This window comes from Oncorhynchus kisutch, linkage group LG24, assembly GCF_002021735.2.
Source record: "Oncorhynchus kisutch isolate 150728-3 linkage group LG24, Okis_V2, whole genome shotgun sequence".
In the NCBI taxonomy this organism is placed as follows: Eukaryota; Metazoa; Chordata; class Actinopteri; order Salmoniformes; family Salmonidae; genus Oncorhynchus; species Oncorhynchus kisutch.
In genome coordinates this window covers 14699060-14725068 of record NC_034197.2, presented here as the reverse complement: position 1 = coordinate 14725068, position 26009 = coordinate 14699060, and the positions used below count along the sequence as shown (strand labels likewise).

At 45.8% G+C, this 26009-nt stretch overlaps 1 protein-coding gene across 1 annotated transcript; it reads right to left on the bottom strand.

Annotated features, from left to right (window-relative positions):
• Nucleotides 1–1539: 1539 nt before the first annotated feature.
• On the bottom strand, nucleotides 1540–25314 carry LOC109869695 (protein SOGA1). Its single transcript, XM_020459966.2, has 9 exons — nucleotides 24344–25314; nucleotides 23418–23642; nucleotides 8660–8818; nucleotides 6730–6795; nucleotides 5431–6627; nucleotides 5163–5303; nucleotides 4650–4736; nucleotides 2323–3612; nucleotides 1540–2094 (listed from the first exon to the last, which is right to left on the bottom strand). The coding sequence occupies exons 1-9, from the start codon at nucleotides 25103–25105 to the stop codon at nucleotides 1924–1926; spliced, it is 4098 nt and encodes a 1365-aa protein (XP_020315555.2). The 5' UTR covers nucleotides 25106–25314; the 3' UTR covers nucleotides 1540–1923.
• Nucleotides 25315–26009: the final 695 nt, after the last annotated feature.

Below are 26009 nucleotides of genomic sequence, written 5' to 3'. Positions count from 1 at the left end.
TTTGTCATATGTGATGAAATGGTGAAGAGCGCATAGATTTTTTATTTATTGCACGTTTAGAGGATATTAAAAAAATATACATTTTCTCAAAAAATGTGGAGAGTTTGAGGGAAAAAGTAATATGTACAAGCCATGTGTGTCTAAGAGTTCTCCCGGGGTTTAGGTCTCCTCTCCATCTGAGAGAGAGTTGGAGTTTGGTTATCAGGTTTCATGTCCAGCTTTGACAGGCCTGGGACCTCCTCTCCTGCTTGGACCAGTCGGGTCACTTCGTCGAATGAGAGGATTGCATCGGTGTTTGCTGAGGTCCCACCAGTGGTACTTAAAGAAATGCCAAAAGGTCAGCAGCAGAACGTACCGATTGTAAAATATGAATTGAATCCCCAAAGCAGTTTCCCCGCTGGGATCCTGAAGATTCTTCAAACCACTCTAGAAATTCTGATCCCCCTCTTGCAGTCATATGAATCAAACCGACTGTACAGACTCCATTCCACGTGGAGAATATTATTGCCTTTCGTGAAGCTGAGACTTATTGAAATCTGAAAATGTATACTTTCGTCTAATGTATCTGAGTCAACATTTTTCTTGTGAAAGGGAAGAGAAATAAGAGGGTGAGGTTAGAAACAACAGGACAAATATATAGAGCGCACCCCCGAAGAATTGAAGTATGGTTGTTGATTTGCTGTCTTCTTTCGTTTGGCCCGTCATGGGTTCCGCTACTTATAGAAGATAAAAATGCAATTTGAGCTTTTGAGAAAAGGGGAAAAGTTCATGGTAAGCAAAAATGTGACACTATGGTGTGGTTGAGTGACCCTGCCCCCGAACAAAGCCAGCTGCCAGCCACACCTTGGAGTGGCACCGCAAGGCCTTGGGTAACTGCAAGAGGGTGGTGCATCATCTCTCTATGATTTTTTTAACATTGAAATGTTTTTGTTCTTTTATGTAACCTACCCAGGCCAAACCCAGGCGACGCTGGGCCAATTGTGCGCCGCCCTGTGGGACTCCCAATCACGGCCGGTTGTAATACAGCCTGGAAATTAACCAGGGTGTCTGTAGTGACGCTTCAAGCACTGAGATGCAGTGCCTTACACCGCTGCGCCACTCGGGAGCCCTCAGTGACTCTCTTCTTTACTGCACTATACAATTGGATTAGCAGCCCGTTAGCAGATCTGGGGAAACCATTGTTGAAATCAGGAGGGGGGGGGGGGGGGGGGGTCAGAGTGGGAGGTAGAGAGTGAGGGATGTACAGTGAGGCTTCACTGACTGCACAGTGACAGGACATCTGATCTCATCAACTGCTTAGTGTGGTCTCCCCTTAATTTGTCTGCATGTTACACATAATGAACAGCTGGTCATATACCCTATCCTATTCTAAGACCCATGTGTCTGTGGCCGAGGTAGGTCTCAAGGTGAACTGTCAACTTTGCTCTTATATGTCATGAATTTGTGACAGATGAGCTCAACTGACCCAGAGGGTTAACAGACAGCCACAGGACGACAGTACAGTATGTGCACTACAAGCATGGACAACATGAATTACATTTCAGCATGGCATAGTAGAGTTTATTCATTCTGACAATATTCATACAAAATATTATTTAGTTCTATAAGCTAATACAAAATCAATGACTACTGACAACTTTAACTGCTTTGGTAGATCCAAAAAAGGTTGTTGCATATTGTAAAAGGATGAAGTGCCATGGGCTGAACTGAAAGAAGACAACAAATTCGAGCACAAATAATAGGCATGTATGTATCTGAAATAACTGCAACCCTTATCACAATGGGTTCTAAAGTACTTCCATCCTGTCCCTTCATCCTGACTGCTGAATGCAGAATTCCAGAACACAGGCCTTGGATTCACCATGTCCCTCGTAATCTTTATCAGCTGTCCAGTGGTGTCAATGTGTTACTGCCTCCACCCCCTCATTCACAGTTGGAGTTGGGCTCTCCTGACCCACCACCGTTTACTGCAGAGGAGTATCTATGTCGCTGTAGCTTGGTCGGGGTCAAGGCGTTTCGTTGGGTGGAGGAGCGAGATGATCGGGCGAAGCAGAAGGACAAGGACTTGGAACTGCTACATTCATAGTTCCTATCCTGAGAGAGGGAAAGACGGAGGGAGAGAGAGAATGAAATAAAGACTGTTATAGCATGTTCATTTATTGGGTATATTTGATCATTTATGCCTGTTCCTTTCTCAAAACCAAGCAAGCAAACCAGTATGTCATGTGGAATAACATACATTAGCCACTAAATTGAATATGAGTGAAGTTCAGTATGTATTCAGTGTGTGGATCCTGTGTTGGGCAGGCCTACTGTACTTACCTCCAGTGTCACGTTACTCTCCAGGCTGGGTTCTTTTCTGACAGCCTGGTTCTGACTGTGGGCCTGACTGGGGCATATATGGCCCCGGCACGCTTCCTCTCTCTGTTTCATGAACCTCTGGTTCACAATCCTGGTGACACTGTCGTTCCTGTGTACTGGTGCAGCAGGGGGACGAGAGGACCCTCGCTCTAGGGTTTTATGAGTTGGACTGCATTTCCCCTTCTGGCCCCCGCCTGATGCTGATGCTGGGGCTGGCTTGTCTGCCCGACCACTCATTTTGCGTAGGAACTCAGTGACTAGGCCGTACCGGTTGGCCCCGGCAGGTTTGCTGGTGGGTTTAGTGTTTCCACCACTGCTCAACTCACTGTTTATTGTACTATGGTGGACAAGCCCTGGACCGGCTCTGGGATTGGTGGGGCGGGCCCATGTCGACCCAGCTGGACCACGATGGGACAAGCCCCATAAAATACGCTCGCTGCCTGGGGTGGCAGAAGAGGCAGTGGAGGAGTTGGGGGTTGTGGTGTTGGACATGGTGGTGGTGAAACCAGTTGTGGAAGAAGGGAAAGAGCTGGAGGGGGAGATGGAAGATGCAGAGGCAGAGTGTCTGCGATACAGTTTTGGGGAGGTGGAGCCAGACTTGGGCCTTTCTGTCCTACCTGGGAGCCTCTCCAGGGAAGTAGAAATCTGTTGAGCACGGGCAGAAAGCCGTGAAGGGGAGGCTCTCACTGCACCTATACTGTAGGGCCCCTCCGTCTGTATACCCACACTCACCACCTGTGGGTGCATCTGGGTCTGAGTCCCTGAGGTGGCCACATCCACCCCCCACCCCCCACTCATGATCACCCTCCCCTTCCTCCTCTCTGGCGAACTGGAGTGAACTGCCTGTCGTAAGCTAGCTGTCATCTCCTTCATGTCATCGCTCAAGTTAGCGGAGAGCCTCAGACATAGGGGAGTGAGAGAGCTTTGGGACGTACTAAGTCTGGTAGAGATTACACTGGCAGTACCATTTCTATCAGTGTTGGAGCTGTGCCTCAGATGAACCAGATGGACTCTCCTTGCAGACAGGGGACTGTAGTAGATGCGGAGGACGGTCTTCTCTGGGGCAGTGTGGCTCCTGTCCAGGGACAACTGGTCCAAGTGCAGATTGCGGAAGCTCGGGGGCATGATGGGATGGTCCCAGGTCTTAAACGGGTCCCCTCTGTCCAACTGAGCTGCCTCATGGCTGAGATAGCACCAGTTCTTCTTATTGGACCCAAATGTAGAACTTTCTGGTCTGATCTTATTTCCTGTCTGTGAAGAAATAAGAGTCTCTGCAGATTATGGTGGAAAGAACAGAGAAACACATGGAAAACAGCCATGTAAAAAAAAATGTCTGCTCTTCCTAATTCACAGACTCACTGGGCCTTGACTTGTATTTCTGTCTTTCTCCTGGCAACAGCTAAAATATTTGCAATAGTTTTTATTTGATTTAAATTGCTTTTGTGTTTGCCAGGAAAATAATATTCTATACATTAAAATGTAATCATGGAGACCAGAAGCCTGTTTTAAGTTATCATTCAACATGTGGTGGGAGAAACCACTTCCCTGTTTAGCATTTTGCACATTTATAGACGTACATAGGATAAACAGAATGTGAGGGTTTTACGATCAAAATGTAGCCTACTATTGTCTTTGGACAACTATCCTCAGACCACAAGCTCAGGAAGTAGAGTGAGTTACGAGTTCAAGGCGCTTTCTTTTCTACCCACACTTCATTCCAAGTTTCTCTCCCACACTCTGCTTCTTATCACCCTCTTCTCCCTTTCACCCTCTTTCTCCCTTTCACCCTCTTTCTCCCTTTCACCCTCTTTCTCCCTTTTACCCTCTTTCTCCCTTTCACCCTCTCTCTCCCTTTCACCCTCTTTCTCCCTTTCACCCTCTTTCTCCCTTTCACCCTCTTTCTCCCTTTTACCCTCTTTCTCCCTTTCACCCTCTTTCTCCCTTTCACCCTCTCTCTCCCTTTTACCCTCTTTCTCCTTTTCTCTCTCCTTTTTCCTTCCTTGCTCTCACTTTCTTGCTCACACATTTCCCCCCTCTGTCTCTGTCTGATTCTTGTGATGTCGTCAATGCACATGCCGGTCCAGCAGTGCTGCTTTTGGCAGTAGCCCCCACAAGAGCTTAGCCTAAATACTATGGCACAATTGATCTTATGATGGCTGTACTGATTGCAGACAGGCCAGGGAGAAGCCCTGCCAGATAGAAGCCATCAGCTGGGCTTACTGCTGAACCACATCCCATCACATGCTACCAAGCACAACACAGGACAGATGAACAAAAGACTTCCTTACCTCAGTCATCTCACTCTGTGTGTCCATAGGGTGACTTGGCTGGACTGAATAACCCTGTGCCCTAGCCTTACCAGTGTTGCACTCCATCTGAGTTATTACAAGGAATGGGAAGGTATTACAGTCTGTGATGATTACTCAGAATCAGGATATCTGTCTGATCCCCTCCTTGCCTTCGAACATAACAGCGGTGTATCCCTCATTCTACGGGACAATGTACTTAAAGGGCCACTTTTCAACCTCATATTCAATATCTCCAGCACAATACCCGTGTCTACATATGTGAAAATGGTGGGTTTCTATGTTTTGTAGTAAAACATCTAAAGTTACAAAGTGTTCATCAAAACGTGGGGAGAAAGAAAAGAAAGATATTTCCCTGGTGCTGGAGATGAAGGATATGAGGTTGAAAAGTGGTGGAATTGCCCTTTAAGTGCTATATCACAGTCATATCGATGTATGTAATTGGACAGTCACTTCATAGGCTGAGCCCACAGCGTGACAGTAGCATTAGCTTACCTTGGAGATTAAGTCGTTCCAGTCTGATGCCCACGTGGCCTTGGAATCCTGTCCTGCTATACTGTCCTCTGAGTCCTGCAGCTCTGTACCCAAATACTGCAGCAGCCCGTGTAGCATAGACATGGTCGTAGGATCTCTGCTCTGCAAAAACCAACAGTAACACATAATCTTGGCTTTCATGATTACTTGCAGAAAGAAAATGATTTATGAACATTTCAGTTACAGTATGTTGCAATTCATGTTCCCCTACATTCCCCTCCTCTCATACCTCCTTGCCCTCCTGGCCAGATCCCTTCCTTAGACAGTGCTGATGGAGGACCCAGAGCATCTTTAAGGTCAGCTGCATCACGGGGTCCATGCAGCTGTCCAGGTGGTCTGACTGTGTTGCCCATTTCACTTTCTCCTTCAGCACTACTGTGCACAGGCCTTCGCCATTTTCATGCTTGGCTAAGACCTCTGTGTTGTTCTTTGTGTCCAGATCAGCCAGGGAGGGGATGGTGATGGGATCCCCTTCAACCCTCAACTGTCCTCCTGGTGTCACCAGGCTCTCCACCCTCACAATTAAGGCCAACAGCATGGCCTTCAAAAGCTCCAGAGCCTCATACAGGTGGCCTTGCATGAGTGGGTCCAGAGCCAGAGGCTGGGCTTTACCCTGAGGGTAAGACTTTGCCCGGGGGAGGTGGGGAGATAAGGCAGGGGAGCTGTGGCCATTTTGGGTTGGTGAGGCAAGAAGTTGGATAGCTGAAGTCACAAGGCAGGCATGATCTCGCAAGGCAAGGAGGGCCTCATGATCTTTCACATTCAAGGCATTGGCAACACTGCCTCTGTATGTATCACTCTGCTGGTTGTCCAGGGGCTCCCGTTCCCCACCTACAGGCCCCTCTCGAGGGATCTGTTTGAGGGGACCCAGCCTCTCTGTCTGGGATTGGTCTCTATGCTGTATTTCAATCACCTCCTCCTGAGAACACTTAATCACGCATCTCCTCTGTCTCTCCCTCGCCGCCTCCTCAAACTGGATGTACTCCATTGTCAAACCCCTTTCACCTTCCTCTGCATCCCTAAGATGGGCTGGTGGTAAATCCCCATGTTCCCCGACACCTTCCTGCAATGACTCCTCTTCCTCCTCTCCTCCTACTCTTCCACTATCCCTCATGTCGCTCATCTCCGCCCGGAGGCCACGGTTCTCCACCTCCAGCTCTACGATACGGCGGCTCAAGAGCGTTGCTTCCTCTTCCACCAGCCGCAGGTGAACCTTGACCTCTGCCTCCCTGGTGTGCGGGGACTTAGCAGTGGCACCCTCAGAGGAGTGGGCAGCAGCGTCTACGTCTCCGTAGGCTGAGCGGAACTTTGCCAGTTCCTCACGCATGCCCTCACTCTCCGACACCATCTTGGCCAGCTTCTTGCACATGAGAGATGATTCCTCCTTGGCGAAGTGGAGCTGGCACTTCAGATCAGCACTGTCATCCTGAGGAGTCAAATCACACAGACATAAAGAATCCTAACTTGTGATATGCAGTCGTAAGCTATTTAAGATGCTAATAACATGATAATAACATTAAACTTTTACCTGAGACGACAGCTTCTTCTCAGTCTTGTTGGTTGGTGATCTGACATTTTTTCTCTTCAAAGAACTCTGTGGAGTAGAACAAATGTCAAAGAATGTTGAAGATTCGACAGTACTATTCACAGCGTCGTTACCACCCCATGAAAACATGACGGAGGAGAAGATATATTTGTCAAATGTCATCCAACAATGAACCCCACTTTCTTTCAGCTCTCCTCTCCCATCTCCTTCCTGTCTGTCTGTCTTTGACCTTCATATAGACATTCTGACAGGAAATCAGTGTTTTCTCACAGCATCTGCAGTGTCCAAGAGACACAAACCAAGAGAGTCAAAGTACATATGTACACAAACTCACTATTTTTCTCTCTCTTAGAAAGTTCCATCAGAGTGCAGCACTTCATGTATGAGTTGGTATGTTTACAGAGCTGAGTATGAAATGAATGTAGGCTGGTGTCACCGTGTCAGTCGCTGTCTGCAGCTTTGTCTGTTGGCAGGCAGGGGTCAGAGGTTAAAAGAACTAAAAATAATAATCTTACTGAGGCGTTGCAGTGGGAATTACGAATAAATAAGCACATTAACCTAACCCTATCTGTTGGTCTGTAAATGAACGAACACAGAGGCAGTGAATAGTGAAAAAACTATAATCGCCAGTAGTACTGTATGATTCTGTATTTTATATATAAATATTATGTGAGTAATACTACCCTTCTGGATTCAGTTCCATAAGCAAGGAAGCAAACCACACAGACAACTTGCAGTAACAGCAGTTCTTCCATGTTGACTAGCTTCCCTTGTACTTGTCTGCCCAGATTAGGTAATCTAAGTAGATTTCCTAGTCAGGATCAGAGGGAGTAGCAGCTGAGCTGATGCCAAAGCACTGAATCCTGGATTAAACTAAAGCACGTGTAGATGGACTGCACTGCACTATAATAAAAGACCTGGGCTCCTCCATGGCCACCAGTTGATGACATTCAGTGATTGTATGCCAACATGCCAGGACCTAAACCACTCATTTTGATGCTGTAATACATCCTCCTGACCCAGATTTACACATGCTTAAAATAACCAGAGGAGAGGGAGAGGGGAGTCTTGAGAGAACTATTGCTCTATTTTGGTCCATCTTTCTCTCTCGCTCTAGTCCCTGGTGCAACCTGGTCTCAGAGGATTTTGTATCATTCTGTGCATAAATCCAGGACACTCTGTTTAGTATGATATGTTAAATTTGGTATGGTATGTATTCGTTGGTGGATGTCCATCACCCATTTCATATGATATGTTACAAATTACAATTCATATTATGTTACCAATTCTAGCTAGGTGGCTAACTTTAGCTAGCTCGCTAATGTCAGCTAGGCTTAAGGTTAGGGTTAAATTCATGAGTTAGGTTAAAGGGTAATGGGAAGGGTTAGCTAAATGGGTTGTTAGTTTGAGGGTTAGCTAAAAGGGTAAAGTAACCATCTGTCTTATGTAATCATACCAAACGTAACATATCATACGAAATGGAGTGTCTCGGATTTATGTACAGAATAATATGAAATGCCCTGATACCAGGTTTCCTGGTGAGAAGAATGTCAGCTGTGCCCCCCATGTTCAGCCTCCTACATGCCACACCCCTTTACCACACCCACCGCCCAGCAGTCAGCTGCTAGCAATGTCCTCATTCTTCATCCCGGCAAAGCCCTAGGATCCAGTCAGGGTCATGTGTCACCTCACTTCAGAGTGACAGCACGATGATGGGGGAGTACCAATCTGGGTGAGATGGGGCAGCTGTAGTGTATATACTAGTATATGAAGAAATAGGACTCTGGACCAGAGCACTGTGGGTTAATGGTGGGGTTATGTTTAAAATGATACCACTGAGGGCAGTGGGTTAAACTAATACAGTGGGTGGTAGATAGTAGTAGTTGATGAGGGTGTATAAAAATAGTAGTACCTCTCTGGCTTTCTCCATCTCGGCCTGCAGAACTTGCTTCGCCACCTCCAGCTCCTGCTGCATCTCCCGCAGTGCCTCATTCTCCCACTCTAGCCGGGAGTTCTTCTTCTGCACTGACTCCAACTCATTGTGTAGGCGGAGGGATACACTCTTTGCTACCTGTAAACAGAAAAACCTGATAAAGCAATGACTGACAGTAATTGTCCTCACTATAACTGCCTTCATTAGCGGTCATTATTGTCATAGTAGTGCATTCATTTCGTAGATTTTTTATTGATGTCGTCATTGATGTAATAAGGTGAATGAAACATCACTGGAGGGGCAACCTGTGATCACACACAGAAACGCCTAAAAGGCCCCCCCTTTTGCAAATCTGACAATAACTCTATCCTCCTGATTCCTGCTTACAATCAAAAACTCAAACAGGAAGTACCAGTGATGAAGCCATGGATTACAGGCAACATCTGCACTAAGTTAAAGTCTAGAGCTGCTGCTTTCAAGGAGAGGGACACTAATCCGGACGCTTATAAGAAATCTCCCTACGACCTCCGACGAGCCATCAAACAGGCAAAGATTAAATACAGGACTAATATAGAATCCTACTATGCCTACTATGACGCTCGTCGGATGTGGCAGGGCTTGAAAACTATTACAGAGGGAAACCCGTCCGCGAGCTGCCAAGCGATGTCGAGCCTACCAGAGGATTTAAATGCCTTCTATGCTTACTTCAAGGCAAGCAGCACTGAACCATGCATGAGCGCACCAGCTGTTCCGGGTGACTGTGTGATTTCGCACTCCCGTAGCGGATGTGAGTAAAACCTTTAAACAGGTTAACATTCACAAGGCCGCGAGGCCAGACAGATTACCAGGGTGCGTGATCAGAGCATCCTCCTAAAGTGTCTTCCCTGACATTTTCAACCTCTCCCTGACCCAGTCTGTAATACCTACATGTTTCAAGCAGACCAACATAGTCCCTTGAAAGTCATGTGCAATGGCTCACATCAACACCATCATCCCAGACACCCTGGACTCCAATTCGCACACTGGCCCAACAGATCCACAGATGACACACTCTATTGCACTCTACACTGCCCTCTCCCACCTGGAAAGGAAGGACACCTACACTACATGACCAAAAGTCTCATTGAACATCTCATCCCAAAATCATGGGCATTAATATGGAGTTGGTCCCCCCCTTTGCTGCTATAACAGAATCCACTCTTCTGGGAAGGCTTTCCACTAGATGTTGGAACATTCCTGCTGGGACTTGTTTTCATTCTGCCACGAACATTAGTGAAGTTGAGCACTGATGTTGGGCAATTAGGCTTGGTTCCCAGTCTGCTTTCCAATTCATCCCAAAGGTGTTCGATGGGGTTTAGGTCAGGGCTCTGTGCAGGCCAGTCAAGTTCTTCCACACCAATCTCAACAAATCATTTCTGTATGGACCTTGCTTTGTTAACGGGGGCATTGTCATGCTGAAACAGGAAAGGACCTTCCCCAAACTGCTGCCACAAAGTCGGAAGCATAGAATTGTATAGAATGTCATTGTATGCTGTAGCGTTAAGATTTCCCTTCACTGGAACTAAAGGGCCTAGCCCGATAAACAGCCCCAGACCATTATTTCTCCTCCACCCAACTTTACCGTTGCACTATGCATTGGGGCAGGTAGCGGGTTCCTGGCATCTGCCAAACCCAGATTCCCCAGTCGGACTGTCAGATGGAGAACCGTGATTCATCACTCCAGAGAACACATTTCCATTGCACCAGGGTCCAATGACGGCGAGCTTCACACCACTCCAGCTGACGCTTGGCATTGCGCATGGCTTGTGTGCAGCTGCTCGGCCATGGAAAGCCATTTCATGAAGCTCCCAACGAACAGTTATTGTGCTCACATTGCTTCCAGAGGCAGTTTAGAACTCGATAGTGATTGTTGCAACCAAGGACAGACAATTTTTATGCGCTATGAAATTCAGCACTTGGCGGTCCCATTCTGTAAGCATGTGTGGCCTATCACTAAGCAGCTAAGCCGTTGTTGCTCCTATTTGTTTCCACTTCACAATTACAGCACTTACAGTTGACCGGGGAAGCTCTAGCAGGGCATTAATTTGACAAACTGACTTGTTGGAAAAGTAGCATCCTATGACAGTGCCATATTGAAAGTCACTGAGCTCTTCAGTAAGGCCATTCTACTGCCAATGTTTGTCTATGGAGATTGCATGGCTGTGTGCTCAATTGTATACAGCTGTCAGCAACAGGTGTGGCTGAAATTGCCGAATCCACTAATTTGAAGGTTGCGTCCACATACATATTGAGTACATTCGGAAAATATTCAGACCCCTTGACATTTTCCACATTATGTTACGTTATAGCCTTATTCTAAAATTATTTAATAGTTTTTTCCCTCATCAACCTACAGACAATACCCCATAATGACAAAGCAAAAACTGTTTTTTAGAAATGTAAATATCATATTTACATAAGTATTCAGATCCATTACTCAGTACTTTGTTGAAGCACCTTTGGCAGTGATTACAGCCTCAAGTCTTCTTCTTGGGTATGACGCTACAAGCTTGACACACTGGTATTTCTCCCATTATATCTCGCTTTCTTTTCTGCAGATCCTCTCAAGCTCTGTCAGGTTGGATGGGGAGTTTCGCTGCACAGCTATTTTCAGGTCTCTCCAGATATGTTCGATTAGGTTCAAGTCCAGACTCTGGCTGGGCCACTCAAGGACATTCAGAGACTTGTCCCGAAACCACTCCTGCATTGTCTTGGCTGTGTGCTTAGTGTTGTCCTTTTGGAAGGTGAACCTTCGCCCCAGTCTGAGGTCCTGAGCGCACTGGAGAAGGTTTTCATCAAGGATCTCTCTGTACTTTGCTCTGTTAATCTTTCCCTCAATCCTGACTAGTCTCCCAGTACCTGCCGCTGAAAAACATCCCCACAGAATGATGCTGCCACCACCATGCTTCACCTTAGGGATGGTGACAGGTTTCCTCCAGATGTGACACTTGGCATTCAGGCCAAAATGTTCAATATTGGTTTCATCAGACCAGAGAATCTTGTTTCTCATGGACTTTAGGTGCCTTTTGGCAAACTCCAAGCGGGCTTTCATGTTCCTTTTACTGAGGTATGGCTTCTGTCTGGCCACTCTACCATAAAGGCCTGATTGGTAGAGTGCTGCAGAGATGGTTGTCCTTTAGAAGGTTCTCCCATCTCCACAGAGAAACTCTGGAGTTCTGTCAGAGAGACACTTGGGTTCTTGGTCACCTCCCTGACCAAGGCCCTTCTCCCCCAATTGCTCAGTTTGGTTGGGCAGGCCAGCTCTAGGAAGAGGCTTGGTGGTTCCAAACTTCTTCCATTTAAGAATAATTGAGGCCACTGTGTTCTTGGGGACCTTCATTGTTGCAGACATTTTTTGGTACCCTTCCCCAGATCTGTGCCTCGACACAATCTTGTCTTGGAGCTCTACGAACAATTCCTTCAACCTCATGTCTTGCTTTTTGCTCTGTCAACTGTGGGACCTTATATAGACAGATGTGTACCTTTCCAAATCATGTCCAATCAATTGAATTTACCACTGCTGGACTCCGATCAAGTTTTACAAACATCTCAAGGATGATCAATGGTAACAGGATACACCTGAGCTCAATTTCAAGTCTCATAGCAAAGGGTCTGAATAGTGATGTAAATAAGGTATTTCAGTTTTTTTATTTTATAAATGTGCAAAAATGTCTAAAAACCTGTTTTCGCTCTGTCATTATGGTGTATAGTGTGTAGATTGATGAGGAGTTGTTTTTCACACCGTGTGTGCCAAGCTGTCATCAAGGCAAAGTGTGGCTACTTTAAAGAATCTCAATTATAAAACATCTTTTGATTTGTTTAACACTTTTTGGGTTACTACATGATTCCATATGTGTTATTTCATAGATTTGATGTCTTTACTATTATTGTAAAATGTAGAAAATAGTAAAAATAAAGAAAAACCCTTGAATGAGTAGTGGTGTCCAGACTTTTGACTGGTACTGTGTATATATACACCGTACTCCGGCATTGCTTGTTCTAATATTTCTATATTTCTTAATTATTTTACATTTGTGTGTATTGTTAGATATTACTGCCCTGTTGGAGCTAGGAACACAAGCATTTCGCTAAACCTGTAATAACATCTGCTAATATGTGTATACGACCAATAACATTTTAGTTTATGTTGATTTGACATTATAGTGCATGGAGAATGGTCTTATTTCGATCAGGAAAAAGTAAAGTAGATGCTATTTCCACTTGGAACCGGTAGGTTCGATAGACCTTATTTATGGTTTCAACGCATGTAAAGGTAGTGGAATTATTAGGGAATTTAGTAAAGGTCAGAATAGGGTGTATCTGTAGACGCACCTCAGCTACAACTTCATTTATTCGATCTCCACCCCAAACGATTAGCCGGTGAAAAGCATGATATTCTCATGCTTAAAGGGATACTTCAGGATTTTGGCAATAAGGCCCTTTTATCCAGTTCCCCTGAGTCAGATGAACTCGTGGATGCTATTTTTATGTCTCTGTGTCCAGTATAGTTAGAGGTAGTTTTGTGAGGCAATGCTAACTAGTGTTAGCGCAATGCCTGGAGGTCTTTCAGTCCGTTGTGTTAACGCTAGTTAGCAATTGCTTTAGGGCTACTTCCTTCAAACTGCACACCGAGACATAAAAATATTATACACGAGTTCATCTGACTCTGGGGAAGTGGATAAAAGGGCCTTATTGCCAAAATCCTGAAGTATCCCTTTAAGTTCCAGGTCAGAATACTCATATAGAGAAAAGTGCAGAAAAAGGGAATTACGTTTCATTTGCACACACTTAACTTGGGTTGGAATTTCCCCCTAAATGATTATATTGTGGAAGATATTCATTCTCCCAACGAGAAAATGTATTAAACACAGATACTATACTTTTGTTAAAATACCTACTTTTTAAACTTGGTGGGAACACACAGAAAGAGAAAATCCATGTGTTTGAAAAATGTAAGGAGTGAAGAAGGGGGAAGCCAAGGGTATCAAATTCACTGCCATGCGGCTGGTTGGTATTCTATTACAACACACAGCTGTGCAAATAAACTCAGCATTGCAACCTCCAACAGAGGAACAGCCCACATACCAGTAAACTTTCCACAGTGATCTGCCCAGTACCCACTCAACCCACAGTCTTCAGAGTGATCATGGGTTATTTGGTAACCCAGCATTGCGTAAATATTGGACAGAACACACACTGGGTTATTCTGACCCAGCCAGTTGGGTTGCGTGAATATCCCTACATATTCACGCATGTAGGGGATATCCTGCTTTCACTGGAACAGGCCGAGATCCACGCCTTTTGCGTGAAGAAAATACGCCAGAAAAGGGGCCTGAAAATCCGAAGCGAGCGAGTAAACTCCCGCTCCCTTCCATTCATTGGAAAATAAAATTGATGACCTACGATTAAGATTATCCTACCAGCGGGACATTAAAAACTGTAACATCCACGAGACGTGGCTGAATGGAGATATGGACAATATAGAGCTAGCGGGATTTTTCATGCACCGGTAGAACAGAGACGCTACCTCTGGTAAGACATGGGTGGGGGTGTGTGTCTTTTTGTCAATAACAGCTGGTGAGCGATGTCTAATATTAAAGAAGTCTCGAGGTATTGCTCGCCTGAGGTACCTTATGCTCGCCCGAGTACCTTATGATAAGCTGTAGATCACACTACCTACCAAGAGAGTTCTCATCTGTATTATTCGTAGCAGTCTATTTACCACCACAAAACGAAGCTGGCACTAAGACCGCTCTCAACCAACTCTATAAGACCATAAGCAAAGAAGAAAATGCTCACCCAGAAGCGGCGCTCCTAGTGGCCGGGGACTTTCATGCAGGCAAACTTAAATCAATTTTACCACATTTTTACCAGCATGCAACCAGGGGGAAAAAAAATCCTAGACCACCTTTACTCCACACACAGAAATGCATACAAAGCTCTCCCCGCCCTCCATTTGGCAAATCTGACTATAATTCTATGTACCTACTGCCCCAACAGATCCACAGATGACGCAAACTCAGTCGCACTCCACACTGCCCTTTCTCACCTGGACAAAAGGAACACCTATGTGAGAATGCTGTTCATTGACTGCAGCTCAGTGTTCAACACCATAGTGCCCACAAAGCTCATTACTAAGCTAAGGACTCTGGGACTAAACACCTCCCTCTGCAACTGGATCCTGGACATCCTGACGGGCCGCCCCCAGGTGGTAAGAAGAGTAGGCAACAACATGTCTGCCACGCTGATCCTTAACACTGGGGCCCCTCAGGGGTGTATACTTAGTCCCCTCCTATATTCCCTGTTCACCCACGACTGCGTGGCCAAACACGACTCCAACACCATCATTAAGTTTGCTGACGACACAACAGTGGTAGGCCTGATCACCGACAACGATGAGACGGCCTATAGGGAGGAGGTCAGAGAACTGGCAGTGTGTTGCCAGGACAAACTCTCCTTCAATGTGAGCAAGACAAAGGAGCTGATCGTGGACTACAGGAAAAGGCGGGCCGAACAGGCCCCCATTAACATCGACGGGGCTGTAGTGGAGCGGGTCGAGAGTTTCAAGTTCCTTGGTGTCCACATCACCAACAAACGATCATGGTCCAAACATACCAAGACTGTCGTGAAGAGGGCACAACAAAACCTTTTCCCCTTTCAGGAGATTGAAAAGATTTGGCATGGGTCCTCAAAAGGTTCTACAGCTGCACCATCGAGGGCATCCTGACCGGTTGCATCACCGCCTGGTATGGCAACTGCTCAGCACCTGACCGTAAGGCGCTACAGAGGGTAGTGCGAACGGCCCAGTACATCACTGGGGCCAAGCTTCCTGCCATCCAGGAATGTTATACGAGCCCATAAAATTGTCAGAGACTCCAGTCACCCAAGTTATGGACTGTTTTCTCTGCTACCGCACGGCAAGCGGTACCGTGCCAAGTCTAGGCCCAAAAGGCTCCTCAACAGCTTCTACCCCCAAGCAATAAGACTGCTGAACAACTCATCAAATTGCCACCGGACAATTTACATTGACCCTCCTCTGTGATCCCCTTGGTACCCTCGCTGTTTGTTGGTTATCTATGCATAGTCACTTCGCCCCCACCTACATGTACAGATTACCTCAACTAGCCTGTACCGGTGCCCCCTGTATATAGCCTCCACACTGACTCGGTACCAGTGCCCCCTGTATATAAACTCCACACTGACTCGGTACTGGTGCCCCCTGTATATAACCTCCACACTGACTCGGTACCTGTGCCCCCTGTATATAACCTCCACACTGACTCGGTACCGTTGCCCCCTCTATATAACCTTCACACTGACTCGGTACCGGTGCCCCCTGTATATAACCTCCACACTGACTCGGTACCTGTGCCCCCTGTATATAAACTCCACACTTTCTCGGTACCGGTGCCCCCTGTATATAGCCTCCACACTGACTCGGTACCGTTGCCCCCTGTATATAACCTCCACACTGACTCGGTACCGTTGCCCCCTCTATATAACCTTCACACTGACTCGGTACCGGTGCCCCCTGTATATAACCTCCACACTGACTCGGTACCGTTGCCCCCTCTATATAACCTTCACACTGACTCTGTACCGGTGCCCCCTGTATATAACCTCCACACTGACTCGGTACCTGTGCCCCCTGTATATAAACTCCACACTTTCTCGGTACCGGTGCCCCCTGTATATAGCCTCCACACTGACTCGGTACTGGTGTCCCCTGTATATAACCTCCACACTGACTCGGTACCGTTGCCCCCTGTAAATAACCTCCACACTGACTCGGTACCGGTGCCCCCTGTATATAACCTCCACACTGACTCGGTACCTGTGCCCCCTGTATATAAACTCCACACTTTCTCGGTACCGGTGCCCCCTGTATATAGCCTCCACACTGACTCGGTACTGGTGTCCCCTGTATATAGCCTCCACACTGACTCAGTACCGTTGCCCCCTCTATATAACCTTCACACTGACTTGGTACCGGTGCCCCCTCTATATAACCTTCACACTGACTCGGTACTGGTGCCCCCTGTATATAGCCTCGTTATTCTTATTGTGTTACTTTTATTATAACTTTTTTTGTCTGCTTGGTAAATATTTTCCTCTTCTTGAACTGCGCTGTTGGTTAATTAAGTAAGTGTTTCACGCTAAAGTCTACACTTGTTGTATTCTTGCGCATGTGGCAAATAAAGTTTGATTTGATGTTGGGTTGTTTGGATTATCCAAACATGGGCTATTTCAACCATTAGTTGGCGTTTTATTCACTTTCATGCTGGGTTGCACCCAGCAGCTGCTTAATGTAATCCATAGGTTATTTTCAGAAGGTGTGGCCTATTAGGGGCGTGGCTTTCAGGTAATCACACCAATGAGAGTAAATGTCATTCCTGTTCATCAGGTTAAGTTTGTAAATTACAAATAAACATTTCCTTTAATATTTTTGCACATTATATATTTGAATATAAAATGAATAACATTATTGCACTGAACAAAAATATAAACACAACATGTAAAGTGTTGGTCCCATGTTTCATTAACTGAAATAAAAGATCCCAGAAATTTTCCATACGCACAAAAAGCTTATTTCTCTCAAATTCTGTGCACAAATTTGTTTACATCCCTGTTAGTGAGTATTTCTTCTTTGCTAGGACAATACATTCACCTGAAAGGTGTGGCATATCAAGAAACTTATTAAACAGCATGATCATTACACAGGTGCACATTGTGCTGGGACGACAATAAAAGGCCACTCTAAAATGCTCAGTTTTGCCACAGATGTCTAAAGTTTTGAGGGAGCGTTGACTTCAGGAATGTCCACCAGAGCTGTTACCAGAGAATTGAATGTTCATTTCTGTACCATAAGCACCCTCCAACGTTGTTTTAGAGAATTTGGCAGTACGTCCAACCAGCATCACAACCGCAGACCACATGTATGAAGTCGTGTTGGTGAGCGGTTTGCTGATGTCAACGTTGTGAACAGAGTTCCCCATGGTGGCGGTGGAGGTATGGTATTGGAAGGCATAAGATACAGACAACAAATACAATTGCATTTTAACGATGGCAATTTGAATGCACAGAGATACCATTTTTTTAAGGTATCTTTGACCAACAGATGCATATCGGTATTCCCAGTCATGTGAAATTGATAGATTAGGGCCTAATAAATGTATTTCAATTGATTTATTTCCTTATATGAACTGTAACTCAGTAAAATCTTAGAAATTGTTGCATGTTGTGTTTATATTTTTGGTCAGTATATTTACATATTCTAACAAAGTGGTAACTATCCCAACATTTGGATATGCATAAGCTCGTGAGGAACTCATACACTTGTGTATGCCTTGTTTAAGCTACAAAAAGTGTCAGTGTTCAACCGTAACATACGCACACTGGAAAACAGCATCTAGTGGTTTAAGTATAGACGTTGCTGCAAGCATTTAGATAATATCCCCATAATCTAATATAGACATAAAAGAAGGTTTGTGCTCTCTTGACAAGAGTGGTGGTGGTTTTGGTCCATGACAAGTGCTCAATTCCGAGGAATTTAACTTGTGACTCTCTCTACTGCAGTCCTGTTAATGTGGATTGGGGCATGTTCCATCCTCTGCTTTTTGAAGTCAACAATCACTCCTTTGTTTTGCTGACATTGAGGGAGAGGTTGTTGTCATGACACAATGCCAGTTCACTTAGGTTCTCCCTATAGGCTGACTCGCCTACAACCGTGGTGTCGTCAGCAAACTGGATGATGGAGTTGGTGTCGTGCAAAGTCACACAGTCGTGGGTGAACAGGGAGTAGAGGACTGAGGACACACCCCTGGGGGGCCCCTGTGTTAAGAGTCGGCGTGGAGGAGGTGTTGTTGCCAATCCTCACAGCCTATGGTCTGCCCTTCAGTAAGTCCAGGATCCAGTTGCAGAGGGTGGTGTCGAGACCCAGGGCTCTGAGCTTGGTGTTGAGCTTGGAGGAAACAATGGTGTTGAATGCTGAACTGTAATCAATGAACAGATGTGTTACGGCCGTGTGAATAGCAATGGAAATTGTATCTTCTGTGAATCTGTTGGAGTGGTAGACAAATTGGAGTGGATCCAGTGTGCCTGGCATGCTGGCCTTGATGTGGGCCATGTCCAGCCTCTCGAAGCACTTCATCATGACCGAGGTTAGCGTTACAGGACGCTAGTCATTTGGGCATGTCACTTTGTTTTTCTTCGGCACTGGGATGATGGTGGTCTCCTTAAAGCATATGGGGACTACAGCCTGGGACAGGTTGAAGATGTCCGAGAAGACGCCCACCAGCTGGTCAGCACACTCTCTGAGGACGTGACCAGGGATATCATCTGGGCCGGAGGCTTTGTGAGCATTCACTCTTTTGTGCGTTTTCAACTCAATTTTAGGAAGGTTTTCTTAATGTTGGTGGCTTCCTCTTGTCTTGCTGCTTGTAGTTGTGGAGTAGAAACAGAGAGACATGATCTGATTGGCTGAAGTGGGGGCAGGGGATGGCTTTGTATGCGTCACGGATGTTTGTGTATACATGTTCAAGCACGCTGGATCCTCTTGTGGGGCAGGATACATGTTATTGATATTTTGGGAACATTTGTTTTAGACAGGCTTGGTTAAAAGTCACCCGTGACAATTAAGACTGCTTCCGGGTGAGAGGATTCTTGCTGGCTAATGACCTTGTAAAGTTCATCGAGTGCCGCCTTGGTGTTTGTTTGTGGCGGTATGTACAGAGCTGTGATAAAAACACACATGAATGCCCTCTGCATATAGTGTGGTTGGCATTTTAGCATCAGGAAACTCCAGGTTGGTTGAACAGGAGCTCACAATGTGTTCAACTTCAGTACACCAGTAATTGCTTATGAGGAAACGTACCCCTCCCCCCCGACTATTACCAGAAGCTGCCGTTTGATCCATTCGGAATATGGAGAAGCCATCTGGTTGATTAGCAGAGTCGAGGGTATTGTCCGTAAGCCACATCTCACTAAAAGCAAAGACACAGGATTCCCTGATGTCCCGCTGCAATTGCAGCCTTACTCGGAGTTCACAATATTTATTTTCCAGCGATTGGACATTAGCCAGCAGGATACTAGGTAGAGGAGGCTGTGTAGGCCGTCTTTTAAGCCTAGCTAGGAGTCCCCCTTTCCTTCCTTTTCTTTGTTGCCGGCATTGGCTTAGGTCATCTCGGCCAGGAGTAACAGGTAAGCTTGCTGTGCGGGGAACAAAGAAGCCAATGTAGTATTCTAGATCTGGGAGGCTGAGAGATAAGTTTGTAGCTTCCAATTCATGATCCAGACGTGTTCTCAGTCGTAGAAAACTATTGCACGAACATTCTGATCAAACAAACGAATAATTGATGCAAAAATAGCCTTAAAAAGGAAAGTCGAGCAGGAACCGTCAAGACACGCGCTCTCCTCAGCACAGGTGCCCAAAAATAGCTATCTGAAAGACACGTCCCTACTAAGCCACGCCTATAGTCTTCTGATATGTTTTTTTTTAACAACCCAACTAAGTGACCCAATACCTGCAACTCAACAGTTGGGTCATCCAAACAACGCACTATTTCGTTATGTACTTGATTTAATGTCTCTGTCACACAAGTTAACAACTTCCACCACAACAAATAAACACAAACAAAAGCTGCCGCACACACAAGGATTCATTAAAATACCTACTCCAAATATTTTGAAGCCCATCTGACAGGATTTGGCTGAGCCATAACATTGTTAAATACTGTAATTATGAGCCATAACATTGTCAAATACTGTAATTACAGTTTAATGTGCACTTATAAAACTAAGACATAGGATGTGAGCAGTACAGTTGCTCTAAAACGTTTTGGACTCATGACACAGTAGAGTGGTATTTGGTACAGCCATTCAAGGGGCTTTTCAAGGGAGTTTTTACATTGACTGGAATACTAATGACTCACTCGACCCCACTGATAACATTGTGCAACATAGCAAGAGATGGACGGATTACGGTACAATCCTTATAGGAGAAAGATGCCTGAAAATCAAAAGTTGCTTTGAGTGAGCACTCCACATGCACAAATAGCTGCGAGAACGAAGGAGTGCTGGGGGTGCTGCAGCACTCCACATGCACACATAGCTGCGAGAACGAAGGAGTGCTGGGGGTGCTGCAGCACTCCACATGCACACATAGCTGCGAGAACGAAGGAGTGCTGGGGGTGCTGCAGCACTCCACATGCACAAATAGCTGCGAGAACGAAGGAGTGCTGGGGGTGCTGCAGCACTCCACATGCACACATAGCTGCGAGAACGAAGGAGTGCTGGGGGTGCTGCAGCACTCCACATGCACACATAGCTGCGAGAACGAAGGAGTGCTGGGGGTGCTGCAGCACTCCACATGCACACATAGCTGCGAGAACGAAGGAGTGCTGGGGGTGCTGCAGCACTCCACATGCACAAATAGCTGCGAGAACGAAGGAGTGCTGGGGGTGCTGCAGCACTCCACATGCACAAATAGCTGCGAGAACGAAGGAGTGCTGGGGGTGCTGCAGCACTCCACATGCACAAATAGCTGCGAGAACGAAGGAGTGCTGGGGGTGCTGCAGCACTCCACATGCACACATAGCTGCGAGAACGAAGGAGTGCTGGGGGTGCTGCAGCACTCCACATGCACACATAGCTGCGAGAACGAAGGAGTGCTGGGGGTGCTGCAGCACTCCACATGCACACATAGCTGCGAGAACGAAGGAGTGCTGGGTGTGCTGCAGCACTCCACATGCACACATAGCTGCGAGAAAGAAGGAGTGCTGGGGGTGCTGCTGCACTCCACATGCACACATAGCTGCGAGAAAGAAGGAGTGCTGGGGGTGCTGTAGCACTCCACATGCACACATAGCTGCGAGAACGAAGGAGTGCTGGGGGTGCTGCAGCACTCCACATGCACACATAGCTGCGAGAACGAAGGAGTGCTGGGGGTGCTGCAGCACTCCACATGCACACATAGCTGCGAGAACGAAGGAGTGCTGGGGGTGCTGCAGCACTCCACATGCACACATAGCTGCGAGAACGAAGGAGTGCTGGGGGTGCTGCAGCACTCCACATGCACACATAGCTGCGAGAACGAAGGAGTGCTGGGGGTGCTGCAGCACTCCACATGCACACATAGCTGCGAGAACGAAGGAGTGCTGGGTGTGCTGCAGCACTCCACATGCACACATAGCTGCGAGAAAGAAGGAGTGCTGGGGGTGCTGCTGCACTCCACATGCACACATAGCTGCGAGAAAGAAGGAGTGCTGGGGGTGCTGTAGCACTCCACATGCACACATAGCTGCGAGAAAGAAGGAGTGCTGGGGGTGCTGCAGCACTCCACATGCACACATAGCTGCGAGAAAGAAGGAGTGCTGGGGGTGCTGTAGCACCCCCTGAAAAATCGGGGGGAAAAAAATATGAATAAACCTTTTTCACAAAAGCAGTGCACTGTGCCTTTAACAGTCTTGTATTAGCAGTTCGATATAGCCTTCTGTAGCAGCAGAGAATTTTTTTTTAGCTTGGCCTTGCAAACCTTGTTGTAATCTGATAGCCAGGGGTTCATTTAATTGGGAATTGGGAGGTGGGGAGCCCTCCTTTTTGGTGACCAATCGAATCCAAAAGCTGTTTTATTGCTATTCAAATATAGGTTGTGATAACTATAAACCTAATTGTATTTCCATTTATTCGCCCAGTAGGCTAATATAATTCCTACCTGCCTCTGGTATAATGCGTTTCCACCTCTCACTCTATCAGTCTTGCTTGTCCATCTTCCTGAATTAAAATGAGATATTCAAACAGATCAATCTTGCTGGAAAAACATAATTGAATATTGATAAGTTATTTAGCTATAGTGTGGATGTAGAGCTGTTTATTTGTATAGAATGAGCACCATGTTACAACATGTTGGTTGGAAGTGCCAGAGACAGTGACACTGCTGTCATAGTAAACTGTATGCGTCGTTCCACAAGGGTGACTTCATTTAGCCTATGACAAGGGGTCTGCAACCTTTTTCATTAGCGTGACAATTTACAATTGATCCTACAATTTTTAAAGATCTGCGTGCCAGTTATGATTTTCATATAAGCATTGTAGGATACTCAACTCTGCCCAAAAGATGTATCACATTTTTCTTCATTCCTTGATTGAGTTTGTCTTTATGCATCCTTGTCGATTGTAGGACTAAGTCATTCCTTTGATGTATACCTGTTATTTAAATGCGTGTTTAGGATTTATCTGGCATAGTTTGCATCCGCAGTCAGCTTCTTTATTTTTTTTTAGCTCGGATTACTTTCACATTGATATCGGTATTTGAATTCGGCCTTGATAGCGTGTATTATGCATCTATTTCATGTTGCATTGTATGCTCTGTTCCACAAGTAGGCTAAATGAGTCAATGTTGCCTATGTATGATGAGGTTGAGTAGTACATTGTACACGCCATTCCACAGACCTTTAAACCTAATATAAACCTAATATTGCGGTGATAATGTCTGTGGAACATTTTTGTTTATTTTTGCGGTTCTCCAAATAGCTTTTTAGTGTTTCAAAATTGTGTAGAAACCTATTAAATGATCTTCAACTGTTGGGTGTATTTCTACACACCCCACTTTGCCATAACCTAGGTTTAGCTGAACTGAAGCCACTCACACACACACACAGAGACACACACACACACACACACACACAGACAGATGCTTCACCTTGACGTCGTGTTCGAGGGAGCGGACTAGTTCCCCGTCCACTTGGCCTGTCTGAGCCACCCTGAGGCTGCGTCGCTCGGCCTTTCGGAGGCGGTACTGCAGGATGCGACACATCTTATTGGCCTGCTCCAGCTGCAGCCGCAGCTCCTGCAGCTGATACACCTCATCCTCCAGGAACAGATCCCGCATCTCCAGCATCTCACAGCGCAGCTCCTCCATCTCATCCTGGACATGACACCAAAGACATAATCTCAATCAGCATCAGCAGCATCATCAACAGCAGTATCGCCATCATCATCAGGCGACTTTATTAGGCTTTATTAGGCGAGTTATGCACAACCAAGTGTCAGTTCTAAAGGTGGAACTGTTGAATTCGTTTTTTTCTTAGTCAAGGCCTAATGTTTGTATGTGTGTATCAAATCTAATTGTATTTGTCACATGCAGCGAATACAACGAGTGTAGACGAATGCCCTTTCAAACGATGCAGTTTTAAAAAGCAAGATTCCGGGAGTACCAGTGATCAATTTGCAGGGTTATAATTTTTGTTTTGCTTTACCCCAACCCTGAACAAACCAGGTTGGGATACACACCCACTGTGGATATTGACTTTTGATGCTCCTTGCGTGAGCGTGCTGCTCCTGCAGTCACGTGTAAGTAATTATGGTTGACACGGCCAATTACATAAAGTATTTAATCGGCTCTGCTAAGGAAAGTCTGGCCCTCTTACCCTGACAACAACTAATGTCACGAGCGTGCCTGCGTTGTTGTTTCAATAGTCCACTTCAGTATTAAACTCTATTCAAATCAGTCGATATTCAACTTATTTTCTTTATGATAAGGGGGATCAAGACTTGAGGAAATGTGTTAAATAATAAAAGGCCTCGTTTTTACGAGTAATGACATGACAATTAAGTGAATCGTCTTACTTTCAAATACTCATTTTCTGATCTCAAGTCGTCGTTTTCTCTGACAAGATCCTCGTGCGTCTCGTCAACGAGCTCCCCGGTCAGTTCTGAATAAGACAGGGATGCTACACTGACATTCAGCGAAGGAAGAAGAGACCCTCCACATCCAGGAGATGTCCAGGGATAGTTTCCACCCCTACCAGAATGCATGATGGAATTGTCATGTGATATGCCTATCCGCGTGAATGGGTTGCCTCCAGTACTCATATCGGAAACACTGTTTAGAGCATTCCCACTCAACCTGTCACTATTTGCATCTCCGTCTCGAACACTTGATCCAGTCTCGCTGCTTGGAGACAGAGTGTCCACAGAAAGTTGGTTTTCCTCTGATGCAGTCCGAAATCCCTCCGTGCAGTCAGACATTTCAGAACTGCTGTCGGATGATGATAGCTTCCCCGAGACGCAATCTGAGTCCTTGCTCAAATCCCCCGAAGCATTTCTGGCATCAGATAGTTTCCTAAGTGTGATTTGATTATTTTGGCACTCGGTAACGCATGGCACGCCATTTCCTGTACACGTCCCTTTCTCCGATTTAATTTCATTCCCTTTGCCCACGATGCGCCGTATAGTCCCGGTTGACCTGGATGAGCCTGGGGCATCTTTGGTTTGCACACTCGATGGGGTTCGGTTCTTCTTCATGCTGAAAACGTTTTGCGCCTTGGGCTGTCTTTGTCCCCGGTGCGCCTGTTTTGGCACGGGACTGTCACCATCCCTGCTGTTCATTTCTTGTCCTTTTTTTATTGAAAGGAGTGCATAAAACGAAGAATTTCCCTAAATTAATCTATAAAGTCTATCATGTTTTGTTGAGTCCAACAAAATAAACATAATGAGTTATAACAGAATTGCCACAACTATTTTCTGTGGAAGCCAAAATCCAGACTTTACGCACAGAGCGCGCATGAACGCTGTGAAGTACGCTGTGGATCTCTCCTTCTTTCGGACAGTCGATCAAGTGGTGCTTGATTTAAACCGGGCCAGATATTTAAACACACCCCGCCCACTTTTTACTCGTGCACTGTGGCAAATTATGGGGTGCGTCAATGGCATTGCCATTGGAATCCCAATTTTTATTTATTCAGTTGCTGTGATGGGCTACATTTTTGCCATGGAAACAGTCTATTATTTATGGACAGATGTATGAGAAAATGAAAAAGCCCATCCAACGTGTGTAGGCCAACTCAATGCAGAGGCCTATTCAATTCAGCCCTGTCTGCGCGCATGTTCTTTTTTATGAAATCAATGACGCCCTCACGTGGCCAGAATAGAAATGAAAACATTTGCAACACTGACACTTGAACGCACACCTGTCAGGCTATCAGATAACGTGATTTATTACAGCGATTATAAATAACACCCGTTATCCTGGCCTTTTTCAGTGTCTTGTACGCGGAGAGGCACTGTAGACCATCATACCCATCATGCATCACTATTCTTCCATTGGATATAATGGTAGGAGGGTCAAGAGATTCTTCTGTGCAAAACAAATTCAAGGCTAATGTCAATCATTTAGGATATTGTTCATTAAAATCTGAACTTGAACTTGCTTTCCAAATAAACAGCTAGACCTATATGGACCATTACCATTCAAGAGGGTCACAATGGGTCACATAACTTTTTTATGTCGACG